Consider the following 25,001-nt stretch of genomic DNA (forward strand, 5'->3'; position numbering starts at 1 on the left):
CACTTCATATGACTAGTTCCCGTACGACTTGCCGTACGAGCTCCACACACTGAGCTAGTCTCTACCCTGTCCAACAAGATTGTCCACTGATCACACTCCTGGAGGTCCGGGCAACGTCAAACTGCTATAAGAGTTTCTAAGTGCTCCCTGTTTCTTTATTTATCTTGTCACCAAGTGGTAACATAGTTTGCAAACCAGAAAAATTTTGAGTAGCACTTAATTGAGAAAGAATCTTGAATAAGCTATTACGAGCCCTCTACGGTCACATTTTAAGATATATTTGGGTTGATTTTCTCTTAAATTCAAGCATGATATAAATACATAACGTAGAAAATAAAGATTCCTCATATTCCCACAGACACACAGAGATGAGCACTGTTAATATGTTTGCTATAAATATGCTACTAGTTCTTTTCTATTCTTCTATAATAATGTGTTTGCTCTGTAAAAATGAACTTATTCTACATGCATATTTTACAACTGATTAACTTATTTGGATGTGTTCTCATAAGATATATGTACATTTTCTTCATCTGAACAGCTGTGGAGTATTCCATTTCATATACATGCGGTAATTGTTAACTGGTCCCTCTTGGTGGCCATCTAGGCACAGGTCCCATTTTTCAGGCTAGGGCATTTGAATACACTAGAAGTAACAGATGTCAGCTCTATACTGTGTGTCAAACCTAATAAGCAAAGCAAAACCTGATTTCTGATTAGCATTTTAGGGTGTTTCCAATCTCTTGCTACTACACGCCACGCTGAATCTGTGTGTTTGCCCTTTGGGCATCTGTGTGTACCTGTGAACACCTGCCGAGTGAAGTCTGGGAAGGGAAGGTGCTGTCCAGAGAGATGTTCCAGTCCACACTGCCACCCACAGTGCTCCCATCCTTTTGAGCTTGGGTTTGGATTGGAGGAATTCAAAAGTCATCAGGAGCCAAACCAAGATAGAAGGTCCAGATTTAGCTGGACAGCGGCAAGAGTTCCAAGCCAGGACACTGGATATCCCTGGGCTGTTCAGAAACTTGTAAACCCAATTCTAAAAGGAAGCCAGAAATATGGTGTGCAACCAACTCATTCCTTAAAACACCTTTTCTTCTAATTTCTGCAAAGGACAAGTGACTTCCAGCAAGATAGATAAGCAATGCCACATCCTTACAAATCATTTCCTTTTTGTTACTCCAAAATGTTAAGCTCAATGCTGCTGAAACATAACCTTTACCCTTTACGGTACCGACTCACCGTGGCAGGAAGGAGGGAAGGCCAGGCGTTCTTCACCACCACCACCAATTAGGCCTAACGCGAGTCTCCGAGTGGAGATCTGACAGTGGCTTCAACAGCCAATAAGCAGTGGGCTGAGGTCCTCCTTGACCGACCCTGTGACCGTCCAGCAGAAATGGTTCTCTGAAGGCTCTTTCAGAATGTGAAGCAACTCACTGTCTGAGCCTGCCCAGCAAACCTCTCCATCAGGTTGGTCTGTTAGCTTCTCCAAGTCCTTCCCTGAGAACATTTCAAGGAAAACCCCAAGAACATGAAAACTGAATGACAGTCCTCCTTTGGGGGAATCCTTGAAGCACGGAGGTGTCTGACAGCTACAGGTCATTTCTGAGAAAACCATCGTTTAAGAAATGTAGCACAGACACTAACGATTCTTCAAGAGCCCCTTGCTGACGTGAGAAATCTCAGTGTGAGAGTGGCACACCTGACTAACCACGGGGACCTAGCTGACCCCCAGCGAGTGCCAATGTGCTGACCCCCTGCCCCGCACAGGGGCCACTCGGGACACAGGCGGTGTTTCCATGCAAACAGGAATAAATCCAGGGCTCGGTGTACACATTTCACAGCTTTTTATTGAGGTTCAGGAAGAGGCCAGTGGTGGTGGGCGTGCTCACTGTCCCAGCTTCCCCAGGCCTTCCGCCGCGTGGGTGACAGCATTTGTGACTGTGTTGGTCACTGTGTCAGTGACTTCCTTCACCACTTTGTCCCCTGTCTCATGGGCCTTCTTTAAGGCTTCGGCGATGGCTGTCAGGAAGTAGGAGGCATAATGTCTGGGTGAGCAAAGAAACATTTGAAGCCACTTGCTAGGCTAGTCTTGCCTGGAGTGGCCTGTGGGATGTGGCAGTCCTCTGGATATGGCCTGGAGGAGCCCCGATGGGGCAGCGGGCAGCAGAGCTCCCAGAGGACTGTGCTCAAATTTGATTTATTTCACGCAACAACCTGCATTTCTTCACTTACAAGTGAGACTGAGCATCTGCTCACATCACGGGTATGTTACCTGCCTGGGCTTCATTTCTCCGTGAAATGTCTGTTTACATCTTTCGGTCATTTTTATATTGGGTTATCATTTCTATTACAAATATTTTTCTTCAGTTTGTGATTTTTCTTTTGACTTGGCTTATAGTTGGTTTTTTTTTACTATGAAAATTTTGAAGTTTTATATTGTCAAATTTACCTAATATTTCCTTTATGGCTGTTGGGCTTTCTGTAATGGTTAAAAAGACCCTCCTGTCTCCAAGATTATGCCAAAATAGCCTATGTTCTCTTCTAACAATTTAATAACTTCAAGTATTTATATTTAAGTCCTTGATCCATCTGGAACCTATTTTGTTGTAAGGAATGAGGTATGCATATGCTTTTTGCATGGTTATGCTCACAGCACATACACATAGAAATATATAGTTTTGTCTTAAATATTTTTGTGCTGACACATAGTCTTCTGTGACATCATCTTCTTAACATTCCACAGAGAGAACTATCCAGGTGGATCTTGCTTCAGCAAAGTGTGGGCTGTGGCTGCAGATGAGTATAGATAATTGTATACTAACTGAAAGGACGCAACAGCAGGGGCAGGGTCTGACCTGGTTAGGCAAAGAAGGAGATGCTGCCAGCATCCAGCTTCCCTCCCTCCCTCCTTCCTCCTCCCCTCCAACCCTCCCTCCCTCCTTCCTCGGCCTGATCTTGGCCGTACCTTTCTCTCCAGCCTCCTTGGCATGCTCCACCACCTCCTTCACCACTCCCTCCACGACATGAGCTGAAAAAACAAGACAAGCCGAGTGAGAACACAGTGCAAGCCGGCTTCTCCTCCGGGTGGCGGGGCCCGGCCAGCTCTGGATGTCCTGCATGGGGTTCTGGGATGCTGCCCCAGCCGGGACAGGCTGGCTCACGAGAAGGACCCTCAGCTGGCTCCCTTCAGAGACTCGAGTGGGGCCTGGCTGCCAGGAGACAAACTGAGTGAGCCAGAGAAGGGCACAAGGCCCTCCGTGCCCCTCGGGCCTGACACGGCCTGGAATGCCAACGAGCAGGCCCTCCTCTCAGCTAGGGACCTGGAACCAAGGCTGGGCCTGTTTCCCAGGTCACCACACCTCCTAGGGGTGCTGCTGGCCTGCCTCCAGCAAAACCAAGTGCCCCAAAGCCATCGCCCCAATAGGAGGGCGCTCTGCCCACCTAGGAGTTGTTTAAAGCTTGGGTGGGAGCGTGCTAGAACCGGAAGATTTGGGAGTCGGCAATTGGGTTCTGATGCCAACACCACCCTCCACTGCTGGGTTCCCTCATGGGTAGAATGAGGATAATACGGAAGTCACAGGGCTAAGAGGAAAGATGACAGAGGGCCGTCCACACCCGCGGTGGAGCTGCCAAATGAAATCCAGACACGTCTGCAGCCATTTAGAAGGAGAACAGCGAACTCAGGCACAAGCTGTTTTTCACAAACTGTCCACAGGTGGGAGCTCGGTTAGCTCCCTGCATGCAGCTGCTGGCCTCTCTGCATGGGACTTCGAAGAAAGTGAAAATATCCTTTCCATAAACCCCAGGGACCGACTTCGAACAGAATCAGACTCGGTGGTTTGTTAATGAAGAAATCTTTGAAGCTTTAAAGTTACGGTAAAAAAAAATCCATCCTCTCTTTCTGTAGAGGATACTCAGAATAGGCTGTTTCGATGTGGAAGGGCTCCCCAGATTTCCAGAGGGAAGGATTCAAGCCACCGGCTGCTCACTCAGCACCCAGTGTCCCCTCTTGCCCCCAGGGGCCTCCTCTGGGCTGGCCCCCTCCTGCCCTCAGCCACAGACCCCAACAACAGGTGGCACAGCAGGTCCGATGGTGGGAGGGTTGCTTGAGGCAGTGGACCCCTCATGGCTCCCCCCCCCAACCCCAAGCTGCCCTCCTTGGCCTCTGTAGCCCCCTCCTCCACCCTGTCCTGGTGGAGCTGGTTGGCCAGGATTCCCCATGGGGCCAAGGCCTGCCCCAACCCCGCTGGGATCAGCTTTGACAGGCCCAGCCGTGTCTGTCCGCATCCCCCAGCCAGAGGGGAACGGCTCAGGTTACAGGAGCAACCGGGTCCCTACCAGCCTCCTCAGTGGCCTTCTCTGTGCGGTGGGCCAGGCCCTCGGCGGCAAGCTTCCCCAGGCCTCCCAGCATTGTGTGGCAGCAGGTCGTGGCCCAGCAGGATGGTGGGGCGAGCACCAGTGTGCTTTTATAGATGCCTCTGATGCCTGGCTGGGCCCCAGCTGAGTGGGACATCTGGCGATGAGTCAGCACAGACGGCTCGGGAGGAAGAGGCTGGGTGGGGCGCCCCAGTGCTGTGGCCCAGATGCTGCCCCTCTGGCAGCAGGAGACCCCCACACCTCGTATCCTGGGACCCTGTGAGGGCAGGGCCAGGGAGCAGGGCTGAAGCTGGACGGAGAGGTCAGTCCGGGCCATGCGCCTCCCCCAGGCCAGTGGCCCAAGTTCCCTGTGGGATGAGGGGCACTGGGACAGCAGCTGTGCCAGCCCCCTGGGCTGGAGCTCCCCACAGCCTGGGCACTGGTGTGTACTCAGACAAGGCCTAGGACTCCCAGCCTGTTGTCCCGGGTCCCCAGGGTGGCCTAGTCAGAGCGCTGGGAGTTCCCTGGGCCTGGGGACCTGGGCGGCCCTTCAGGCCAGTAACACAAGTGAAGTGGGGCCAGCCCCTCCCTATTCCCAAGGCCCTGGGCTCTGCAGAGTGAATTTGCTGCCTCCATCGGACAGGTAGGGGGACCCCAGCCATGCGTCGCCCAAGGCAAAGGAGGACACACCATTGACTAGAGGCCTTGTCACACCCAGCTGGTAGTCAGCTGGTTCTCACTCATGGGAGCGCCTGGGTGGCCCGGCGCTGGGACAGGCGGCACATGAGGGAACCGGCCCCTGCTGCACCTTGGGGCCTGGCCTTGCGGGGAGGCCCCATGAGGTCGGCAGTGCCCCCAGGAGGTCCTGGAGGAGTAGGTGGAGGACCCACCACCCCTTGAGGAGGTGCTTCTGGCCCTAGCAGGAATTCCCAGAAAGCCACGCTACCGTTCCCTGACGCATCACGGGCTTAGGGGGCCAGGCCGCCTCCCTGGTTACTCAGAAAGGAGAGAGAAGCCTCAAGCCACATGCCACGTGCTGCTTCTCTTAGTCACTAGCCCGATCCGAGCCTCAGTTTCCTCATCTATAAAATGGGGACAGCCATGCCTTCCTGGTCGTGTCACTGGTGGGATCATGCAAGCTCTTGGTAAACATCTGTTCCCTCCATGTTGTCACTGATATGCTAGGGAGGGGCCACTTGGCAGGGGGCCCTGAGCAACCAGCAGGGGGGCCAAAGAGTGGCGGGGGCATGAGGCTGCCTTGGAGGCAGCGGGCTGGAGGGATGTGACCCCCACATGGAAGGAAGGTCCTCGCGAGTCCCCGTTCACACGGTCCAGGCCTGGGACAGCAGTCTGAGGTCCCCTCCCCTCTGCAGGCTTCCTCAACCCCCAGAGCTGCCCAAGAGGGTGTGGTGGGGCCTAATTAGTGTTTACCCCATGACAGGCCCTCACAGCCTGGGCCCTATGGGGCAGAGGCCCTCCCACACTTCTGACTGCTGTTAAGAGGCCCCTCCTGGGGTGGGTGGTGGGTGTTGTGAGCAGCAGGAACTCTGGGTCACAAGGCCATAGCCCGACACGTGCCATCTCCCTTGACAGGAGTGGGTCAGGTCTTAAACAATTTGGAGAGGCCTTCTTTAGGAAAAAGAATACTGTAATACTACTGTGGGAAGTTTTATAAACACGTATGTATGACCCTGTGGGCTCAGAAGGGGAAAGTGAGGGTACCTAGAGCTTAAGCAGATCCAGATGGCTCTGTCTTCCCCTTGCTACAGCCAAATTCCAGAGGGTTCTGCTCAGGGCGTTGGGGCCACGCCACGGAGAGTGGGGTCCTTCTGGGACACAGCTGGTGGGAACTGAGCTGAGGGATCCACAGGGTCCCTGGACCTATCAAAGCCCCTTGGTGGTTTCCTCTGAGCTTGTCTGTGTCCCTCATCCCCACAGGGGTCCCCTCTGTGCCTGTTCCCCTAACAGGAAGGCAGTGTCACCCACCAGTTCTGGGATGGCTCCCAGACCCCAAAGAGCCCTCCCCAACAGTCCCCAACCTGGGGTGCTCTTCACTGTCAGCCTCTGCCCAGGAGCTCAGCAGCCCCTCCACAGGCCCTTGTCAGGGCGTGACCACTCAACAGGACTCTGGCTCCAGTGACAGCCCGGAGCCTGGTCCAGCACACGCCCTGGTTGCACTGTTCCCTCGCTGTCAGACTACTGTTACCCTCCCCATGTCCCCCCGCCCATGAGACCCTGCTCCTCTTTAATGCACTGTGCTGGTGAGCGCCCTAACTCCAGGGACAACACACCATGACCCCAGATGTCCTGGCAAGGCTAGGTCCAGACTCAGATGCCAAATGGCCAACAGGGAGAAGGCAAGAGGCCTGGAGAGGCCAGGCTGCCCAGGACCAGACTTGGGCCCCAGATTTGGGGCTTCGGCCAGATCCAGTCCTGCTTGGCCTCCCAGCTCCAGCGTGACGAGCTCCCCGTCCTCTCAGCCCAGCCCGTGGCTCCCTGAGAGTGGACTCCTTCCAGCCGAAGAACCTGGGACAGCCCAAGACCCTCCTAACCAGGGCTGGATTCTGCACCGAGGGGCCGGGCTCGGGTGACTCCTGCAGGGAACCACGTTACCTGCTGGATGAGGTTGAGGATGACTCAGGTAGGAACCACCCCATCCTGGTAGAGGCTCGGCCAACGCTGCAGCCCAATGGAGCAGCCCTTGATCACAGGCACCAGGTCAGCCTGCCCTGAGTCAGAAGGTCAAGCCCAGAGCTCGAGGCAGGGAGAATCGAGCCTTGACGTGAGCCGACTAGTTCTCCAAGTGGAATTTGCCCACCAACCCAGTTTGGCAAGGCACCGGCTGGCTGCATCACGGGTCCAGGAGAGCCAACTTTTCAAATAGCAATTTGCCAGCTTAGCAATTCCCAATTCTGAAAAAACAAATATTTATTTTAAGTACTTAAGTCCTTAGGGCTGTCTTATGTCTGAAGCATGACGATCTCTCATGTGATCTGACCTGCGGACGTCATGAATGTTGACTTTTAGGATTGTCCATCCTGCCTACGCCTTCTCCTACTTCTGCTCCAGGGATCTGAGCTCACAGTGTATGCTGAGCCTACGTATCCTGCACACACCGACCCCTCCCAGCCACAGGGGAGCCACGGCCAGACTCCTGAAGACTTGGGTCGTCAGTCACCAGAGGAAGACTTCCCCAGCACATCAACACTCACACATCCGTGGGTGTCAGTGACAGTCCCGGTGGCACATCAGAGGGCACTTCGAAGGGGTACCTGAGGGAAGGGACTGTTCCCAAAGGAGTGGACAGACTTAAGGGAACCAGTGAGGGATGGTGAGGCCCCCAGGGACCAGCAAAGGTGGGAGTTGTTAGATCCCTGTGTCTGCAGGGGTAGGGGAGGGACCATACGGACCCCCGAGGAGAGATGCAGCTGTAGGAGAGCGTCATCCGACAGGAGCTGCAGCCATCGGCAGAGGAACACGGCTACTGCCAAACCACGCCCAGCAAGGAGGGAGCAGGAGAGAGAAATACCTCTCCCCTCCATCTCCCATCTCCTACCAACAACGCCCATTGATTGAACCCAACTGGGGCCCGGGTATGAGGGAACTCGGTGATGCAGTTCAAGAGGGCAGGTCCCCAGGGCGAAGGCAGGGAGGATGGATAGGGTGGAGAGGAGTTGTGGAGCATCTGTAAACAGAGAATACCAGCTCAGCCTGCCCGACTTTCGGGTGTGGAAGTAACATGGCAGCAGCTTAATTCTAAATAATCCTATTCCTCCTTCTTGAAACTATATGGCACAACAAGGAGCACGGAAGAAGAAGAAAAAAAGCCCATCACCAACACACATCAAACTTAACTTCAGAGAAGCTAGGAGACTGGGAAACTGCAAGTCCAGAAGCAGGTGAGGGGCCAGCCGGTGGCGCAGCGGTTAAGTGTGTACATTTTGGTGCGGCAGCCTGGGGTTTGCCAGTTCAGATCCCGGGTGCGGACATGGCACTGCTTGACAAGCCACGCTGTGGTAGGCATCCCACATATAAAGTAGAGGAAGATGGGCACGGGTGTGAGTTTGGCAGCAGATGTTAGCTCAGGGCTAATCTTCCTCAAAAAAAAAAAAAAAAAAAAAAGAAGCAGCAGCAGCAGGTGAGACCAGCAGAACCATTGTGGGAAGGCCAGGAAGTACAGAAGAGCAGGCGATGAAGGGTGGCCAGCAGTGGGGGTCTCAGATACTGCCAGCAACACTCACTCCCAGTAGGAGAGGACCCTCTGAGCAAGAGCTCCTTGGGACAGGACTCAGATCTGAGAAGGTGACGAAGGAGGAGGAACGTGCCCAAGGAAGTCCAGAGGTGCCGGATCTCAGAGAGTAGCGCCTTCCAAGAGAGAAGGGGGCCCTTGGGAAGGCAGGGAGGGAACCTCTGGAGGCTGCGACTGGGAAAGGAAGGCTGCCAGTAGAATCTTCCTGAAGCCAGTTGTGTTCTGAGAGGCAGAGGGATCCCAGCTTCAGGCATGAGTCCAGCACTTTGGTGAAGGAAGAGCTCCTGAGCAACCCAGCCTGAGCGACGACCCTGAGCCCACCCCCCGGCCAGGGACTCTCCCACTGATGTCCGCGAAAGTCCACTCCAGACTTGAGCTTCGGCTTCCCGACAGCCTCCCATACGTCCTGAGTACAAGGGTTTTATGATTGACAGAGTAGGTTTCTCTCTTCTCAATTAACATTGAGTTGGAAAAATCATATAGTTTCTCTGTCTTCCTCTCCCAACCCTTCTTAACGTTCACATCTTACACCATAGTACAATGATCGGAACCAGGGAATTATCATTAGCATATTTAGTTAAGCTAAATTTAAAGTTATTTAACTAAATAAAGATTAGTTAAATAAATAAGTTTAAGTAAACTTAAATTATTTAAATTAGAAGTTAACATATTAGCTAATCTCAAAACCTTACTGGAATTTCACCACTTTTTCCACTAATATCCTTTTCCTCTTTCAGAATGCTATCCAGGATCACGCACCTCATTTTTTTTTTCTTTTGGAGGGTGAGGAAGATTGGCCCTGAGCTAACATCTGTGCCAGTCTTCCTCTATTTTGTATGTGGGACACCGCCATAGCATGCACTTGATGAGCAGTGTAGGTCCCTGCCTGGGATCTGAACTTGCGAACCCAGGGCCTCGGAAGAAGAATGTGTGAACTTAACTACCTTGCCACCGGGCAGCCCCCGCGCACTGCATTTAGTTGTTATTTCTCCTTAGTCTCCTCCACTTTTGTGGCACTGCAGTAACAGTCCCTCGGTCTTTCCTCGTCTTTCACGACCTTGACACTTGTAACCAGGTCTGCTCATTTTGTCAAATCTTTCTCATTTGTCTAATATTTTCTCATGATTGGCCTGAGGTTATGTATTTTTGGCAAGAGAAGCACAGCAATGATGTTGGACCCTTCCCGGTGCCTCATGTCACAGGGTTCCTGACCTTGAGACATCTTATTACTTATTACAATAACTAGTGACATTGAACTTGATCCTTTGGTTAAGGTGGTTTCTGCCGGGTTTCTCCGCCGTAAAGTAACTGTCTTGCCCTTGTAGTTAATAAACATCTTGGGGGAGAGACTTTAAGACTGCAAATTCTGTTTCTCTTCAAACTTGAAAAAAATCTTTTTAAATTGTAGTAAAATACACACTACCTAAAATTTGCCATCTTAACCACTTTGAACCATACAGTTCTGTAGTGTTCAGTATGTTCACATTGTTGTGCAACCAATCTCCAGAACTTTTCATCTTGCAAAACTGAAATTCTATATTCCTTAAACAACTACTCCCCATTTCCCCCTCCCCCAGCCCCCGGCACCACCCTTCTACTTTCTGTTTCTGAAAATTTGACTCTTCTTGGGACCTCATATAAGTAAAATCACATCGTATTTGTCTTTTTGTAACTGGCTTATTTCACCTAGCATAATGTTCTCAAGCTTCATTCACATTGTAGCACGTGTTGAAATTTCCTTCCTTTTTAAAACTGAACAGTATTCCATTGTATGTGTCTACCACACTTTGTTTATCCAATATTCCACTGTATGTACATACAATACCACATTTTGTTTATCCATTCCTCCATCTATGGACATTTGGGTTGCTTCTAATTTTTGGCTATTGTGAATAACGCTGCTATGAACATGGATTACAGACACTTTTTTCAAGACCCTGCTTTCAATTTCCTTGTTTATATATCCAGAAGTGCTTTTCCTGGATCACATGGTAATTCTATTTTTAATTTTTGGAGGAACTGCCGTACTGTTTTCCATAACAGCCACATCATTTTACATTCCCACCAACAGCGCACAAGGGTTCCAATTTCTCCACATCCTTGTCAATACTTATTTGCTCTTTTTGATAACAGTCATTCTAATGGGTGTGAGGTGATAGCTCATTGTAGTTTTGATTGACATTCGTCTGATGATTAGTGATGTCAAACATCTTTTTATATGCATATCAGCCATTTGTGTATCATCTTTGGGGAAATGTCTATTCAAGTCCTTTATCCATTTTTTAATTGGATTTTTTTTAATTGTTGAGTTGTAGGATTTCCTTATATATCCTGGATATTAACCCTTTCTCACACATATGACTTGCAAATATTTTTTCCCATTCTGTAAGTTGCCTTTTCACTCTGTTGGTTGTGCCCTTTGATGCACAGAAGTTTTTAATTTTGAAGTAGTCCAATTTATCTAGTTTTTCTTTTATTGCTTGTGCCTTCTTTGGCGTCATATCCAAGAAATGATTTCCAAATTCAATGTCACCAAGCTTTCCCTCTATGTTTTCCTCTAAAAATTTTATAGTTTTAGGTCTTATGTTTATCTCTTTGATCCATTTTGAGTTAATTTTGGTACATGGTGTAAGGTAAGGGTTCAACTTCATTATTTCGCATGTGAATATCCAGTTTTCCCAACACTATTTGTTGAAAAGACTGTCCTTTTCCCATTGGATGATCTTGGCACCCTTGTCAAAAACCATTTGAGAGCCAGCCCCCATGGCCGAGTGGTTAAGTTAGCGTGCTCAGCTTCAGCAGCCCAGGGTTTGCTGGTTCAGATCCTTGGTGCAGACGTGGCACTGCTCATCAGGCCATGCTGGGGTGGCATCCCACATGCCACAACTAGAAGGGCCCACAACTAAAAATGTGCAACTATATACCAGGGGACTTTGGGGAGAAAAAGAAAAAAATAAAATCTTTAAAAAATAGAGGAAGACATGCGGGGAGAGGAGAAGAGCCAGTGAGCTGGGGACCTGCTCCAGCCTGAGCCTGTCCCCAGGGTGGTCTTCTCTCCACCTCGGAGTGACCCATCCTGAAACCCACCGGGGTGGGAGGTGTGAGGGGGACCTCACTCACCCACAATAGGGCTGTAGCTGCTGGGTGCTGCAATGTAGCTGAAACAGACTCTGAGGTCCACACTGTGGGGGCAAAGGGCAGCTCCTGAGCCACAAGGCTCATGGGCCAGGGCCCCACCCCCACCCTGCCCCACCTTCCGCAGCCTCAGCCCCAGCCTCAAACTATACAGAGAAAGGGGGAACCGGGGAAAACTGGACTCCAGAGGCTCCCCCGCCCTCCCCCTGGATCCCGCCTCACCAGACTGAGTGGCCACCAGCACAGCTGGGCTGTTCTAGGTCGATGGTTCGTGGAGCAATGAAGACCTCGTGGGAGACATGGAGGACAGGTCTGGCCCTGGGGAGTGGGGAGTTGAGGGTACAAGAAACATGAACATGAGGTTGGGAAAGAGGGGAGGTGGGCAGACTCCTCAGTCTCAGATATGGCACTAGAGTGGGGCTCAGGGCCTCAGGGAGGAGCTGGAAGGCTCACTTAAAGAGCACGGCCGTGTCGGCCAGGGAGCCCACCAGCAGGTCGGGGTGATGGTTCCCATCCATGTCCAGGCCGCCCGACAGAGAGTATCCGAAGCTCTTTATGCCCACAGCCTCGCCCTCCAGCACCTGCAGGACCAGACCATCAGTTCCCCACAGCCCATCAGCACCAGGCCTCTGCCTCCCCAGGCCTCTGCTGCCAGGCCCCCTTATTCCACCCAACCCATTCCCTCACAACCACTCCCCCCCACAAAAAAAAAATAGAGGAAGATTGGCATGGATGTTAGCTTAGGGCAAATCTTCTTCAGAAAAAAAAAAAAAAAATCTGACTACTCCCCAAACTTTTGCACACTGATTTTAGCATTCATCAGTGAATCTTATCTGCAATAATTATTTCTGTGGTGTTTTCCTATTCACTATTTCCATCCTTCCTTCTACATTAATTAATTGGAATTCTACTGTAAGAGTTGTCCCTTCTCCACATTTATTCAATCTGCTATTTACCCATATAAGTATGGATTCATGTATGGAATATTTATCTTATTCTATGGCTTATAATCCAATACTATCATTATTTATTTTGCTGCTCAAACTAGTCCAGCTTTGGCCATTAGAAGTTCCCTCAGGTTGGCTCCTGTGTTCTTTCCAGAAGCTCCCACCTTTCCTTTCTTTCTATCTATCTATCTATCTATCTATCTATCTATCTATCTATCTCTCTGTCTATGTATCTATGTATCTACTTATCTATCTATCTATGTATCTATCTATCTTCTATTTATTTATTTTAGCATTTCCTTACTTTCTGGGACTACAAGGTGTTCTGGGCTGATCTTGTATTTTCCTGCCCCAGCACTACAATTAACTGCTTCTCCTGGCAGCCCTGGTTCCTTTATTAGGGGATGGTATTTAGAGATCAAGATCTGGTTTATGGGGTGCTCATTGCTGTTGGGGTGTCAGTGCTTCTAGGACCTTTCGGCAGACAGATCTAGGTAGTATACGTATGTGTTCACTAACCTATTCATGCACACACACATATGCATTTCTATATCTATCTATCAACATATATAATTAAAAACCATGAGTATATATTGATACCTCAGATTCCAGCCCAACAGCACAGTGTTCCCCATTCCTTATTTGTAATTTCTTTCTCCAACAGTGACAAATCCAGTTCTTATTATCTAAAATACATTTACTTGTGTGTCTAATTCTAGTATACACATAAATTCTAATATATACATTGTAAATATATACATTATTTCAAAACCGCTAACCCACAATCTTGTGAGAAACACAGTTACTGACTGAATCAAATTTCTGATTGCAGAATTCATGTGCAGCTTTTTCTGCCTTTAGCCTTACAGAATCCAGTCAACATACTATTTTCCAAAGCTACTTAGGATTTTTCTTTCCTTTCCCACCCCTTTCAGTCATTTTCTCCATTTGTAATAGAGTGAGGATCATTTGTTACTGTTTATAGTGCATTTTGGGTTCTCCCTCTTCCACATTCTAGTTGCTTTTAATAGTTTGTTTATTTTGGGGGTACGTGAAGTATTACTATGGTTCTTCAAATCAGAGCCATACAAAAAGATACACACTCAGAGAAGCGTCCTTCTCTCCTCATCTCTGCCACCCTGTTCTCACTCCTGATTCTTTCCACCACCTTCCCAGCCAGCCCCTGTAGGTAACCAGTCTCTTTAGTTTATCCCTGGTTTATGGCTCCTGCATTTTCTTTCCACAAATATGCAGAAACGTGCATTTTCTTAAATCCTCCTTCTTTCTTTACAGAAAGGCTAGCATACCATAGATATGCACTTCCCTTTTTTCTACTGAACAGTAAAAACATACGATTTTTTAGATATTAAAAAAATACCATAATTACACTGCATATGAAGAAATCCCCCTATAAAAGATTACCTCAAAGATGGCACATAAAAATTACTACTCAACGTGAATTAAATTTCAACATGAGTTTTAAAAAGTAAATAAGGCACTTCATAAAGCATTAGTAGTTATGAAGGAGGATTGTAAAATAGAATTACCAGAATTCTGGGGAGAGATGGCAGACAATGGGAGTAGGCAGAACAGAAACTGACATGTCTCAGGAGTAAAATAGAAGAAAAAAGATAAAACAAACCAATGCAGAGATGAAGACGAAACTATAAGAAGCCCAGTAGGTGCCTATGGAACAGAAATGAAGAAAAGCAAAGGAAAAAAAGCAATCAGATTAAAGAGATACACAGTGTTTGGGAGATGATGACAGATGTGGAAACCAGGTAGAAAAGAACTTCGGGCCCACAATTGGGATTCCAAGAACGCAAGCAAGCAGTGGAACAGAGCAAATATTTCAAAATACAATTAAGAGGGACCGGCCCAGTGGCGTAGTGGTTAAGTTCACGCGTTCCACTTTGTTGGTCCGAGGTTAACAGGTTCAGATCCTTGGCGTGGACCTAGCACCGCTCATCAGCCACGCTGTGGCGGCGTCCCACATAAAGTAGCAGAAGACTGGCACGGACGTTAGCTCAGCAACAATCTTTCTCAAGCAAAAAGAGAGGGATTGGCAACAGATGTTAGCTCAGGGCCAGTCTTCCTCACACACACACAAAATACAATTAAGAAATGTTCCCAAGGGGCTGGCCCCGTGGCCGAGTGGTTAAGTTCGCGCGCTCCGCTGCAGGCGGCCCAGTGTTTCGTTGGTTCGAATCCTGGGCGCGGACATGGCACTGCTCATCAGACCACGCTGAGGCAGCGTCCCACATGCCACAACTAGAAGAACCCACAACGAAGAATACACAACTATGTACCGGGGGGCGTTGGGGAGAAAAATGAAAAAGTAAAAAAAAATCTTAAAAAAATAAAAAAAAATAAAAAATAAATAAAAAAATAAAAAATAAAAAAAAAAAAAGAAATGTTCCCGAAATAAAATAATTCTGGACTCAATATTGAAAGGGTGGGGCGAGCCCCATGGCTAAGTGGTTAAGTCCGCGCCTCTGCTTCAGCGGCCCAGGCTTTCGTCAGTTCCAATCCTGGGCGTGGACATGGCACCTCTCATCAAGTCATGCTGAGGTGGTGTCCCACACGCCACAACTAGAAGGACCCACAACTAAAAATACACAAGTATGTACCAGGGGGCTTTGGGAGAAAAAGGAAAAATAAAATCTTTAAAAATATTGAAAGGGCAAATTAAATCTTAGGGAAAACTGAGTCAGAAAAATCATCACTGAGACAAACCCTAGAACAATTATTGTACTTTACAGATAAAGACAGCCAGCCAGAAAGATCAAGTCACTTATCAGAAATTCCAGTGAATTAGAAGCCAGCCTTCCAGGGACTTCTCCACCTCTGTGCCAGACGGGAGTGCAGCCACACCTGGAAGATGCTAGAGGAAAAATGCAGGAGCTGGAAATTTGAAACCAGCCAAGGATAAAATATACAGGTTATAGACCAACAATACCTCACATTTAAGAACTCAGAATATGGTTCACATAAGTCCTTCTTTTCTTATTTTTATTTTGGCTTTTTAAACTTTTTTTAAATAGAAAATGCCATACACAGAAATAGAACACAATAAACCCTCATGGGCACATTACAATAACCCAATGGGCCTAGCTGTAACAATCATTAACTCAGATCTCAGATGTCTTCTCAGTTCATTTGTAATATTTCATTCTTGAGGAAACTTCTAGAGGACTAACTCCAACCAACCAAGAGACAGCAGAAAATATTTCAGCCAGAGGAACAGCAGAGAGCTTTTAGTATCTTCAGCTGCCGATCAAAGCAAAACCAAGGTGTGGCTCAGGGGGAGAGGAATGGAATGTGAATGCTCCGGTATTTTCACAAAGTAGAAACGAGACAACTAGCAACAAAAAAAAGGAAGCTGGAAAGCAGAAAACGCTGGCCCTTGTCTCATCCGTAATCCGAGGGGAATCAGAGCTCAGAAGCCGAGGGGTAAAGGTTTCAGTGTGTGTTGGAGCACAGAGAGAAACGCAAAGGAGGCTCATCCTACTGACTGAGCAGGAGCCGCGAGGAAGGGGCAGACGGGAGGGAGGGAGGAACACCATCTAGAGAGATCTATCGTCAGGAAAGCCCTGGGCCTGCAAATGCAGGGCTGCAAGGGGAACCGAAAGGCAGTATTAGCAACTTTGTGTCTGGCTGGTTGGAGAACTAGGGTTTGGGAACTGCTGAGGGAAGAACTGATCTTTGAGACTTGACTGAGACCCAAAAGGTGTAGTGGCCACAGCTGTCTTCTCCTCTGCCGGGCTGGGCGCAGCTAGCCTCATGGAGACAGGCCTGGGCTCCTCTTGGCTCCCCTGAGTCCCATGTGTTCCAGACATGGGGCCAAAGACAAGTGTAACCTGGCCACGCCCCCTAGGGCAGGAAACAGAATAGAGCGCTGGGGGAATAGAGGCACAGAGAAACAGGCATTGCCCGGACCGTAGGAGGACCAGCTGCATGGGGGGTTCATTTAGATGTTGCCAGAGCTCCTTGCTGGGCACTGGGCATGCCCTAATCAGTAGATGGGACTTGCCTGCAGCCCTGGGGACAACCACCCCAGAGGGGCACACAGGAAAGTGGCTCATTAATACAACTGTGGAAGAGAAGTCTAGGGTGTGAGAGGGTATCAGTCGCAGCTGCACTCATTCAAAGTGTGACCGTGTGTGTGTTGGGGGGCGGTCAGGAAAGCTGAGACCTGAGGGATGAAAGAGGGGCAGCCACCTAGACAGCGGTGGTTTTGGGCAACGATGGAGAGCTGGAGAGCATTTTGGGCAGAACAAAAACCAGCATGTGCAAAGATCCTGAGGCAAGCAGGAGCATGATGTTAAGGGAAATGAAAAAGGTCAGTGCAGGCTGGCCCCATGGTGCAGTAGTTGAATTTGGTGTGCTCTGCTTCAGCGGCCTGGGTTTGTGGCTTCGGATCCCAGGAGGACTTACACCCCATCGCCACGCTGGGGTAGCGACCCACATGTAAAGTGGAGGAAGACTGGTACAGATGTTAGCTCAGGGCTAATCTTCATCAGCAAAAAAAAAAAAGTCAATGTGGCTGAGAGAGATGGGGAGGGGCGTTGTGAGGGGCAGGCTGGCAGGTGGAGGACCCTGATATAAGCTTTTGTTTGCAACAGAAAATCTAATGCACAGCAGCTCCAACCATGAGGAAATGGCATCCTCTTGCCCAGCCAAGTGGCAGCAGCAGGATTGGTTAACTTAGAGACTGAATAAAGGAACCCCGGACCCAGGTTCTTTCTGCATTTCTGGCTTTTCCTTGGGCTTGTTCCTCCTGTGGTTCCAAGCGGCCGCCACAGTTCTGAGCCTCATTTCCAGCCACAAAGTTGTCCAGCAGAAGAGGAGGGACTGCTTCTTCCCTCGCCTTCTTTTTGAGCATGAAAAACGTTTCTTAGAAGCCCCACGGCCCTCAGAGCTGGCCTCTCCTCTCCTTAGCCAGACCCGTGTCACACACCCATCCCCTAAGGCAATCACTCAGAGCAGGACCAAGGGGCACTGTTGGGCCATCTGGGACTTCCCCCTGAGACACCATGGCAAGGATGCACACCAGAAAAGCTGCAACGGCTCTGCCAGTGCAGCTCCACGGGCCTCCCGGCGTGGCCCCAACGGTCTCTCCCGACCCTGGCATCCGCTCCTGGAGGCAGGGGCTGGATACTGGAAGCGCCCTCAGAATGCTTGGGGTGTCTCTTCAAAGACCTTTTGGGGCCAGAGGAAGCAGCTTTGGCCCACTTTGCAGCCTCGGAGGCCTTCTTTGGGGGACAGTCAGCAACAGGGAACCAAGCGTGGACCTGAGCTCCGCCCTGGGGTGAGGGTGGGAGATGCTCTTGTCGGCTTGGGAGGGATCTCAGATTGGCGAAGGGAAAGGTCACCGGTGCAGATCGTCACTCACAGCGAGAGCCGGTGGGAGGGGGGTACACAGCCCCCTAGCGGCAGGCCGCGGAAGGCGTCCCAGGAAGCCGGCCCGGTCACCGTGGGGAGGATGGACGACGCTTTTCCTTTCCATCTACCCCTAACTGGGAAGCGCCGCGTAAGCGGTGCTTGGGAGACGAAGCGGCCTGACTCCGCGCGTGCTCCAGCAGACAGAGCGCTCGTCCGGAGCGGGGGGCATCATGGGCCAAGGCGGGGGGGAGGGGCGGGGGACGCGGCGTCGCCAGCCGAGGGGTGCCAGGGAGTGCGGACGCAGGGGGCGCAGGAGCCCGCGCCGGCGCCAGGGCCGGGCCTTATCCGGCGGCAACTGTGAGTCACTCATCAGCAGGGCGTCCCTAGGGCTGGTGTCGCGTGCGCGGGCACATACTGGGGGCGGGAGGTGGAGGGACTTAGGTGTGCGGGAACCCTGGTCCCTCTGGGGGACGTGCCCAACGCAAATGCCGGCCTTCGTCCCGCACCACAGATACCGGCCGGTCCCGGAGGGGGATGCTTGGGGTGAGGATGAGGGGCTCTCGCGCGCACGCGCCCATCCCGGTCCGCGCGCTTCTCGCCCACGTGCGTGGCCCCGTGCGGCGCAGGCCCCTCCCCGGGGGGCGCGGCGTGGGCGGGGCTCCTCCTGGCGGCCGCGCCCAACCCTACAAGTCCGCGGCGCTTCGTCGCCTGTCCCAACCTGCTCGGTGGCCCACGGCCGGGCGGGGCCGCGCACAAACAGCCCGCGGGCCGGGCGGGGCGGCGAGGGCCGGAAGCCCCGCCCCTGCGGCTCCGAGTCGTCCCCGGGAACTCCCGGCGCCCAGCCTGGGGGTGCTCCGGCGCCCCTCGCAGGGAGAAGTTCCTGAGGCCCCCGGCCCTGGGCGCCCCGAGCGCAGCCCCTCGAGGATCCGGGGACCGAGTATCCCCCTCCTAGGAGGGGCCGGTTTCCTGGAGCTGGGGGAGCGGATTTGGAACCGGGGCCGGGGGCTGGCTCCTGGATCGAGCCGGGGAGGGGCACGTACCTAAATGGGGACTGAACTTCGCATGAGGGAGCGGTTGGATACGCGGCTGAGACGATGGGAACCGAACAGTCCGTCTAGGTTTCCTAATTTGGAGTGCCAGGACTCTGGAGGTGGGGGCTGGGTTTCTGGATATGGGGGCTCCGCTCTTGGCAAGGGACAGCTGGGCCCAGCTTGTGTGGAGGCAAGAAGTGGACGCAGCGTAGGGACACGTGCTTTAATGAGGCGCAAGCCAGGGGGCAGCCGCTGACCAGAGCTCAGGGCCTGGAGGTGTCACCCATGGCTCCCCTCTGTCATTTCAGGAGGCCCAATTTTTTCCCGAATCCCGAGAAAGTCTCCGAGGCCTGGTTAGCAGTCTTGTCGATGGTTTCCTGGGTAGATTTGGCCGCCTGGTCCATGGCTGGGGATGGAATTGAGAGGGCGGGAGAGGGCGTGTGACGGTGGGGCCCTGGGGAACCAGAGCTATGCAGGCGAGCCTGGCACGGTCTCCCTCCCCAGGAAGCAGGCCGTGGGGCAGTGTGCACAGAGGGGCTGCAGAGGAAAGGGTGTGCCGGGGCAGGGGCGGGGTGGGGTGGGAAGTGTGCTGGGACTGCCCCCCGCTGCCCCCCGCCGCCTGCTGGGCCCCACCAGACCTTTCTGCCCTGCTTCTGTGGCCTGATCCACCACTTGCTGAACTGCTGCTCCGGCCGCGGTCACTGGAACAGAGATGTGGCCTTTACCCCCCCCTCCATTAAGACAGCCACAGGGGCCCCACATTGCCACCCCTATCTGTTCTCTAGAGTAGTCAGTCCCACTGGCCCAAGGGGCCAATGCCATCCAGGGAAAAATCCCTTGACCAAGGCCACCCAGCCCTGAGACACATGAGCCCTTTCCATGCCCCTCGGGTGTTCTTGTTTATTTGTAACTCTGGGCCCCTCCCCTCTGGCCTGCTTCCCTTCCCATCTCCAGGATTGCTGAGAAAATGCCCACAGAGGAAGGCAGGCAGGGCCGGGCTGGGCTGGAGCTGCATCTGGTCTGTGGCTGCTGCTGCTGGGCATGGTCCAGGAAGAACCCTGCCCTCCTGAGCAACTTCTCCCCCAGAAGCCCGACTTGGATGCCTGAATCCCACTTCCTGCCCTGGGGCGCCCGCTTCTCCAAGGCCCTCTCACCACCTCCTCCCTCTCACCACCTCCTCCCTCCTATGCCTGGCCCCTGGGCACACAAGCAAGGATGCCAGTGCCCTGTGGGCAGGCGGCTTAAGGCATTAGGAAACAAGTGCAGAAAGGAGGGGCAACTTCAAGTTCAGGCCATCACCTCTGGACCCAAGTTCTGTGCCTGTGCTGAACAGGGTTTCCAGGGGCTCAGATGCCTCCCCCATGCTGGATGGGCAGACAGGTGGCTCTGGCCTCCGGAGAACTGACTCATCCTTGCTGCTCACAGGAAGGTGCCTGCCTTACCCAGACGCTGGGGGACAGGGGTGGGGGCTCAGGCAGGCCCTAGATCTGCTGCTCACAGAGGCTCCTGGGGGCTTTGTCTGACAGCCAGTCAGGACCAAAGAGAAGGAGGCTTTGAGAAGGAGCTTACGGATGGGGAAAGTGAGGCCCAGAGGAAGGGTCCTGTAGACAGAGGCTTCCTGGTAGCATTTTAGTCTCGGGGGGGCAACTGTGGGCTTTCCCTGGGGCACTGGTGAAGGAGGGGTTGGTTTGGATGCTGTCTGTTGACTGGGACATGTGCAGGACAGATGGTGAGCTGAAGTCCCAGGGAGGCGGGAAGACCTGACGCTGGTGAGCCCAGGGGTCTCCTCACATCCCCTCGCCTCTAACCCACCACCCCCCTCTCTGAGGCCCCCAACTGTAACCTCAGGTCTGAGGAGGAGAGGGGTGGAGGCGGAGAAGCCAAGGCTGGGAGCTGCCCTGCCGCGGGAGGGTGGGAAGGCCCCCTGGGTGAGGACTTAAAAGTAAGGGAACATTTTTCCCAAGTCGGTGGGAGGAGGTCTCAAAGCCCATGGAGTCTGGAGCCATCTCCCCATCCCATCCCGTCCCGTGCGTGGAGCCCCCAGCCGGCAGAGCACGCTGTCTCATGGACTTTCATCCTGCCCTAAGGACCGGGGTGGGGCCGCTCCCCGTCGGCGCAGCCTCCCGTGATGGCTCCAGTCTTGGGGCGCAGCTGTTCCCCCGCCTCCCGCAAGGCATCATCCCCTGGGCTGGTCCGGGCGGGCGTCCTGCCGGGTCCCTGCGTCCCGGGGGGCCCTTCTGAGGCTGAGCCGCCCGCGCACTTTTGGGCCGCGCAGAGCGCCGGCTTCTGCCGGGTGCCCGCTGCGTGTGCCCCGGGTCGCGCGCTGGCCTCACCGGCTTCCTGGGCCGCCCCCTCCACTTGCTGTTTCAGGTCCTGCAAGCCTTTGCTGGCCATGGCTGCGGGGGGTCTGCGAGGTTGTTAAGGGTATCCGCAGCGACGTTGGATCCTGCTAGCCGCGGCTACGACCGGAGTGTCAGCTCTGGCTTTTAAGGCGCCCCAGGGCCGGCCCGCCCCGCGGAGGGGGGGCGGGGGGCGCAGGGCGGGGCGGTTCCCAGCAGACAGGCTCGAGGGAGTGACGGGCTCTGCTCCAAATTCCGCCGGCCGGAGGCACATCCTGGCCTCAGGTGGGCCGCGGTGGGAGGGCGGCGGCCCCAACCAGGGTCCAGAGAAGGGCTAGGGGCTGTAGAGGGTTTGTATCTGGGGCCAAAGAGGGGCTGGGGGCAGGAGGGGGCCCACGCATACCTCCCCCCACCCCTTCGACGTGATCCCTCCCTCCTCGACCTTGAGGGTCCCCCAACTGGTGAGCGCTGGGTCTGCGCCAGGTCAGCATCTCAAGGCTGGAGTTGAAATTAATAACAGCAGCTCCTTTTTATTGAGCACCTACCTTGTGCCCCACGCCGCCCCAACACTTTACAGCCTCAGGTCCGATCTTTACAACAACCTCGTGAAATGGGTGTTCTTAATTAGTTGATAAGAAAAAACTGAGACACAGAGGGCGAGTTAGGTCTTACCCAAACTCACACGTTAGAGACTCGAATCCGCATCGGTGGGCAGTAAACCCTAGGGCCCTGACACCTCCCAGCCACCTGTCCCCACACACTCGGCCTGGACACTGTAGACTGGCCATCTGCCCAGCGGCCACTGGGACCTGACGGACACTGGGGTGGGTAGGGGAGGGTAAAATGCCCCCTGGAGAGGGCGATCACCGCCCGCGCCCCTGGGGACGATGTGGCCCGAAGTGGATGGGAGGTAACGGAGAGGGCGGTCCGTGTGTGGCCGGCCCAGGCGAGAAGACTGCTGCCGGTCACCAAAGCCCGACGAGTTGGGCAGGAAGCACCCCAGGTCACACAGCGAAGAAGACAGCCGTGGAGCCACAGGCCACTCAGATCGCCCAGGGATGGGGTGCGCTCGGGGCGTGGTGACGCCCCAGGGGCGCCGGGAGGGGGTTAGAGACCTGCGTGCGAGTGGAGGAGCCAGGGATCCCGGGGACAGCAAGACGACCGGCCAGGCACAACCCCCTGGCCCTCCGGGGCGCAGGTCGGCCTCCCAGCCCTCTCGAGCTCCGGAGGCACCCGCGCACCCCCTGGGCGTCTCCACCCCGCGCGGCCACGCTCTCGGATTCCCTGTCTGAGCCTGTCTCTGCACCTCTCTTGAGGTCTCCCCTATTCTGGAGCTCTGGGTGGCCCCTCCCCACCCAGGTCCACTCCTCTGGCCCCTGCCCTGCCTCCAATAGTTGGGGGCGGAGGGCGGGGAGAGGCAGGGGGTACACACAACACACGCGCTGAATGGATTAATAGAGATAGGTCAACCCCGGGCAAGAGGAAGGAGCGGGAGCTGAAATCAGGTAGGGGGAGGGGACGCCGAGCGGCCTAACGAAGCTGCCGCCCCGCCCCGCCCCTCCCGGCCGCGAGCCTGGTCCAGCCCCCAGCGCAAAGATGCTGCAGGGAGCCGCCTGAGGGCTGCCTCCGGGCCTCGCGGGAGCCTAGTCCGGCCCCGGGCCTGCCGGCCCTCCTGAAATCCCACCAGCGGCACCAGTCCTTTTAGCCAGGAAGGGCTGTCACACTGCTCCAGTGAGCTCATCGCTGGGCCGCGGATGCTGTTCGTGCCAGGCCCAGCAGGCAAGGAGCCAGCCAGAGAGGCAGCGGCCTCTGTGGGAGGGACAGGCGGGCCAAGCAGGTGAAAATGGAGACAGGCACTGGAGTCAGAGCTCCTGGGTTCCAAGACCCCCTGGGGCAAGTCCCTTCATTTCTCCCAGCCTCAATGTCCCCATCCTGGATGGGGAGAGACAATAACAGAATGTCCCCCGAAGTGTTATTGTGAGGATTAAACGGGCTGAAAGGTGCCCACACTGAGCCGAGGGCCCTTCACAGCAGGCGGGGTGCTTGGCCTCTCAGGTAAGCAGAGGGGTAAGGAGGGGCCTTCCTTCTCTAGGGCAGGAAGATGAGATGCAGCCCCACCGGCGAGAGCACACGATAGGGGGTTTCAAGGCAAAGCACATGGCAGGTGCCCATGGGGTGGGGAAGGGGTACTTGGGGCAGACTGTGATGTTTGCCCTTGGACCCCAAGAATGGGCCCTGAGTATGTGTCTAGGGTGGGGACAAGCAGCAGGGACGTTCCAGGCTCCTTCAGCAGTGGCGGGGGGCACTGAGAACCTCATGAAGTGCTGTCCCCAGGGGCCGGGTCTAGGTGTCCCCTGTCCGCCCAGTGACCTGAGTGGGCCCGGCTCCTCCTTGCTCTCTCTTACAGCTCAGGGAGCTCAGGCACACCCAGGCCCCTGGTGAACTGCTCCTGGGGCATGCACAGGCCTGCTGATGTGCAGTGTCTGGGCCCCGGGGCGGGAACACCCCTGCCTGCCCTGGACCTCTTCCAGACCCTTCATGCCTCCCATGGTGGGGTGTGCAGGGCTGGGGGACCAGCAGCCCCCTGCTCCTTTCTGCTTCGTCAGCAACAGATGCCACAGTCAGCGGGCCAGGATACAACCCATCTCAGCATGTGCTTGACTGGGTCACCAGCCCCCTCGGCTGCCCTTGACCCCTGCTCCCCACTACAGAGGGAGGATAGGAAGGTGGTGTGGACAGGGCATTGTCTGGAGTCAGGTGTGCACTCTGGCTCCCACACCCTGGGCTGGAGGCCTTGGGCAAGTCACTTACATGCTCTGAGCCCAAACTGTCTGGGTGTCAAAGTGGAGGCAACCTGGTCTCTGCTCAGCCACCTCTGAACAAGACTCTGGGGTGTGATGCCAACAGCCCTTCGTGTAGGACACCGACCAGCCCAGGCCCTGGCTTGTTCTGAAACCTTGAGGGGGGTGGCATCTGCCATAAGCACACTGGAGCCCATGCAGTCCGGGTGGTCACAGCAGAACCTGGGAGTCAACTGGGAGGCTCTGGGGCCAGCCCACCTGCAGTCCCCAATCCGGGTGCTTCCTTGCCTTTGGGCAAGTTATTTAACCTCTCTGTTCCTCAGCTCATTCTCGGCGAAACTGGGATCATGCCAACTCCTCCTAGTAGGTTTGTTCAGAGGATTCAGTGAGGTAAAGAGCGCTGCACAGCATCTGTGGCCTGGGAGGAGCTCAGCAAATGTTCCTTTTCTGCTCTTTTCCTCTCAAGGTGGAGCCTTATGTGCCTGCATCTCAGCTGTTGTGATTTCTGATGATGCTTGACAGGCCTTCTCGGGGAAGGGAGGGAAAGCCCAGCTCCAGCCTGGAGGGGAGCTCGAGGCTGGGTGGGGCCGGGCGGGAGGGGCCCCGGGGGTCATGTCCTCTGCTGAGGAGGATGCCGAGAGTCCTCGCTGTGGGTTAGACTCCACATCTTTGAACATTACTGTCTGTTCCAAGGAGGGATGTTGGGTGTCCCTGTTCCCTGAAGGACACTGGCACCAAGGACACACGGCAGGAGG

General features: G+C 53.8%; 3 protein-coding genes across 4 annotated transcripts; all 3 read right to left on the reverse strand.

The window, feature by feature from the left end:
- Window positions 1-1,832: 1,832 nt before the first annotated feature.
- On the reverse strand, window positions 1,833-4,711 carry FAM25A (family with sequence similarity 25 member A). The gene is made up of 3 exons (XM_014841517.3): window positions 4,342-4,711; window positions 2,969-3,031; window positions 1,833-2,022 (listed from the first exon to the last, which is right to left on the reverse strand). The coding sequence occupies exons 1-3, from the start codon at window positions 4,694-4,696 to the stop codon at window positions 1,889-1,891; spliced, it is 552 nt and encodes a 183-aa protein (XP_014697003.1). The 5' UTR covers window positions 4,697-4,711; the 3' UTR covers window positions 1,833-1,888.
- A 138-nt stretch (window positions 4,712-4,849) lies between these two features.
- On the reverse strand, window positions 4,850-15,005 carry LOC139041472 (integrin alpha-7-like). Of its 2 annotated transcripts, none has more exons than XM_070493630.1 (4): window positions 12,232-15,005; window positions 11,966-12,061; window positions 11,729-11,790; window positions 4,850-7,271 (listed from the first exon to the last, which is right to left on the reverse strand). In XM_070493630.1, exons 1-4 carry the CDS (start codon window positions 12,255-12,257, stop codon window positions 7,102-7,104), a joined length of 354 nt encoding a protein of 117 aa, XP_070349731.1. In that variant the 5' UTR covers window positions 12,258-15,005; the 3' UTR covers window positions 4,850-7,101. The 2 variants fall into 2 exon arrangements, with proteins under 2 accessions (XP_070349731.1, XP_070349725.1); XM_070493624.1 differs by having other exon boundaries at window positions 12,197-15,005.
- A 4,310-nt stretch (window positions 15,006-19,315) lies between these two features.
- ADIRF (adipogenesis regulatory factor) lies at window positions 19,316-21,923 on the reverse strand. The gene is made up of 3 exons (XM_014841516.3): window positions 21,440-21,923; window positions 19,745-19,807; window positions 19,316-19,512 (listed from the first exon to the last, which is right to left on the reverse strand). Exons 1-3 carry the CDS (start codon window positions 21,498-21,500, stop codon window positions 19,406-19,408), a joined length of 231 nt encoding a protein of 76 aa, XP_014697002.1. The 5' UTR covers window positions 21,501-21,923; the 3' UTR covers window positions 19,316-19,405.
- Window positions 21,924-25,001: the final 3,078 nt, after the last annotated feature.

This window comes from Equus asinus, chromosome 2, assembly GCF_041296235.1.
Source record: "Equus asinus isolate D_3611 breed Donkey chromosome 2, EquAss-T2T_v2, whole genome shotgun sequence".
In the NCBI taxonomy this organism is placed as follows: Eukaryota; Metazoa; Chordata; class Mammalia; order Perissodactyla; family Equidae; genus Equus; species Equus asinus.

Coding starts and splice junctions, on each gene's coding strand:
- FAM25A (XM_014841517.3), bottom strand. CDS start 4,696: ATGGCCCGGACTGACCTCTCCGTCCAGCTTCAGCCCTGCTCCCTGGCC. Junction 3,032..4,341: donor GAAGGCCACTGAGGAGGCTG/GTAGGGACCCGG, acceptor TTGTTTTTTCAG/CTCATGTCGTGGAGGGAGTG. Junction 2,023..2,968: donor CAAGGAGGCTGGAGAGAAAG/GTACGGCCAAGA, acceptor ACTTCCTGACAG/CCATCGCCGAAGCCTTAAAG.
- LOC139041472 (XM_070493624.1), bottom strand. CDS start 12,261: ATGGATGGGAACCATCACCCCGACCTGCTGGTGGGCTCCCTGGCCGAC. Junction 11,791..11,965: donor GCTGGTGGCCACTCAGTCTG/GTGAGGCGGGAT, acceptor TTGCCCCCACAG/TGTGGACCTCAGAGTCTGTT. Junction 7,272..11,728: donor CAGCTACAGCCCTATTGTGG/GTGAGTGAGGTC, acceptor TTGTTTTTTCAG/AATTGGGAATTGCTAAGCTG.
- ADIRF (XM_014841516.3), bottom strand. CDS start 21,500: ATGGCCAGCAAAGGCTTGCAGGACCTGAAACAGCAAGTGGAGGGGGCG. Junction 19,808..21,439: donor GGGGGCGGCCCAGGAAGCCG/GTGAGGCCAGCG, acceptor TCTCTGTTCCAG/TGACCGCGGCCGGAGCAGCA. Junction 19,513..19,744: donor CACAGAAGCAGGGCAGAAAG/GTCTGGTGGGGC, acceptor TTCCATCCCCAG/CCATGGACCAGGCGGCCAAA.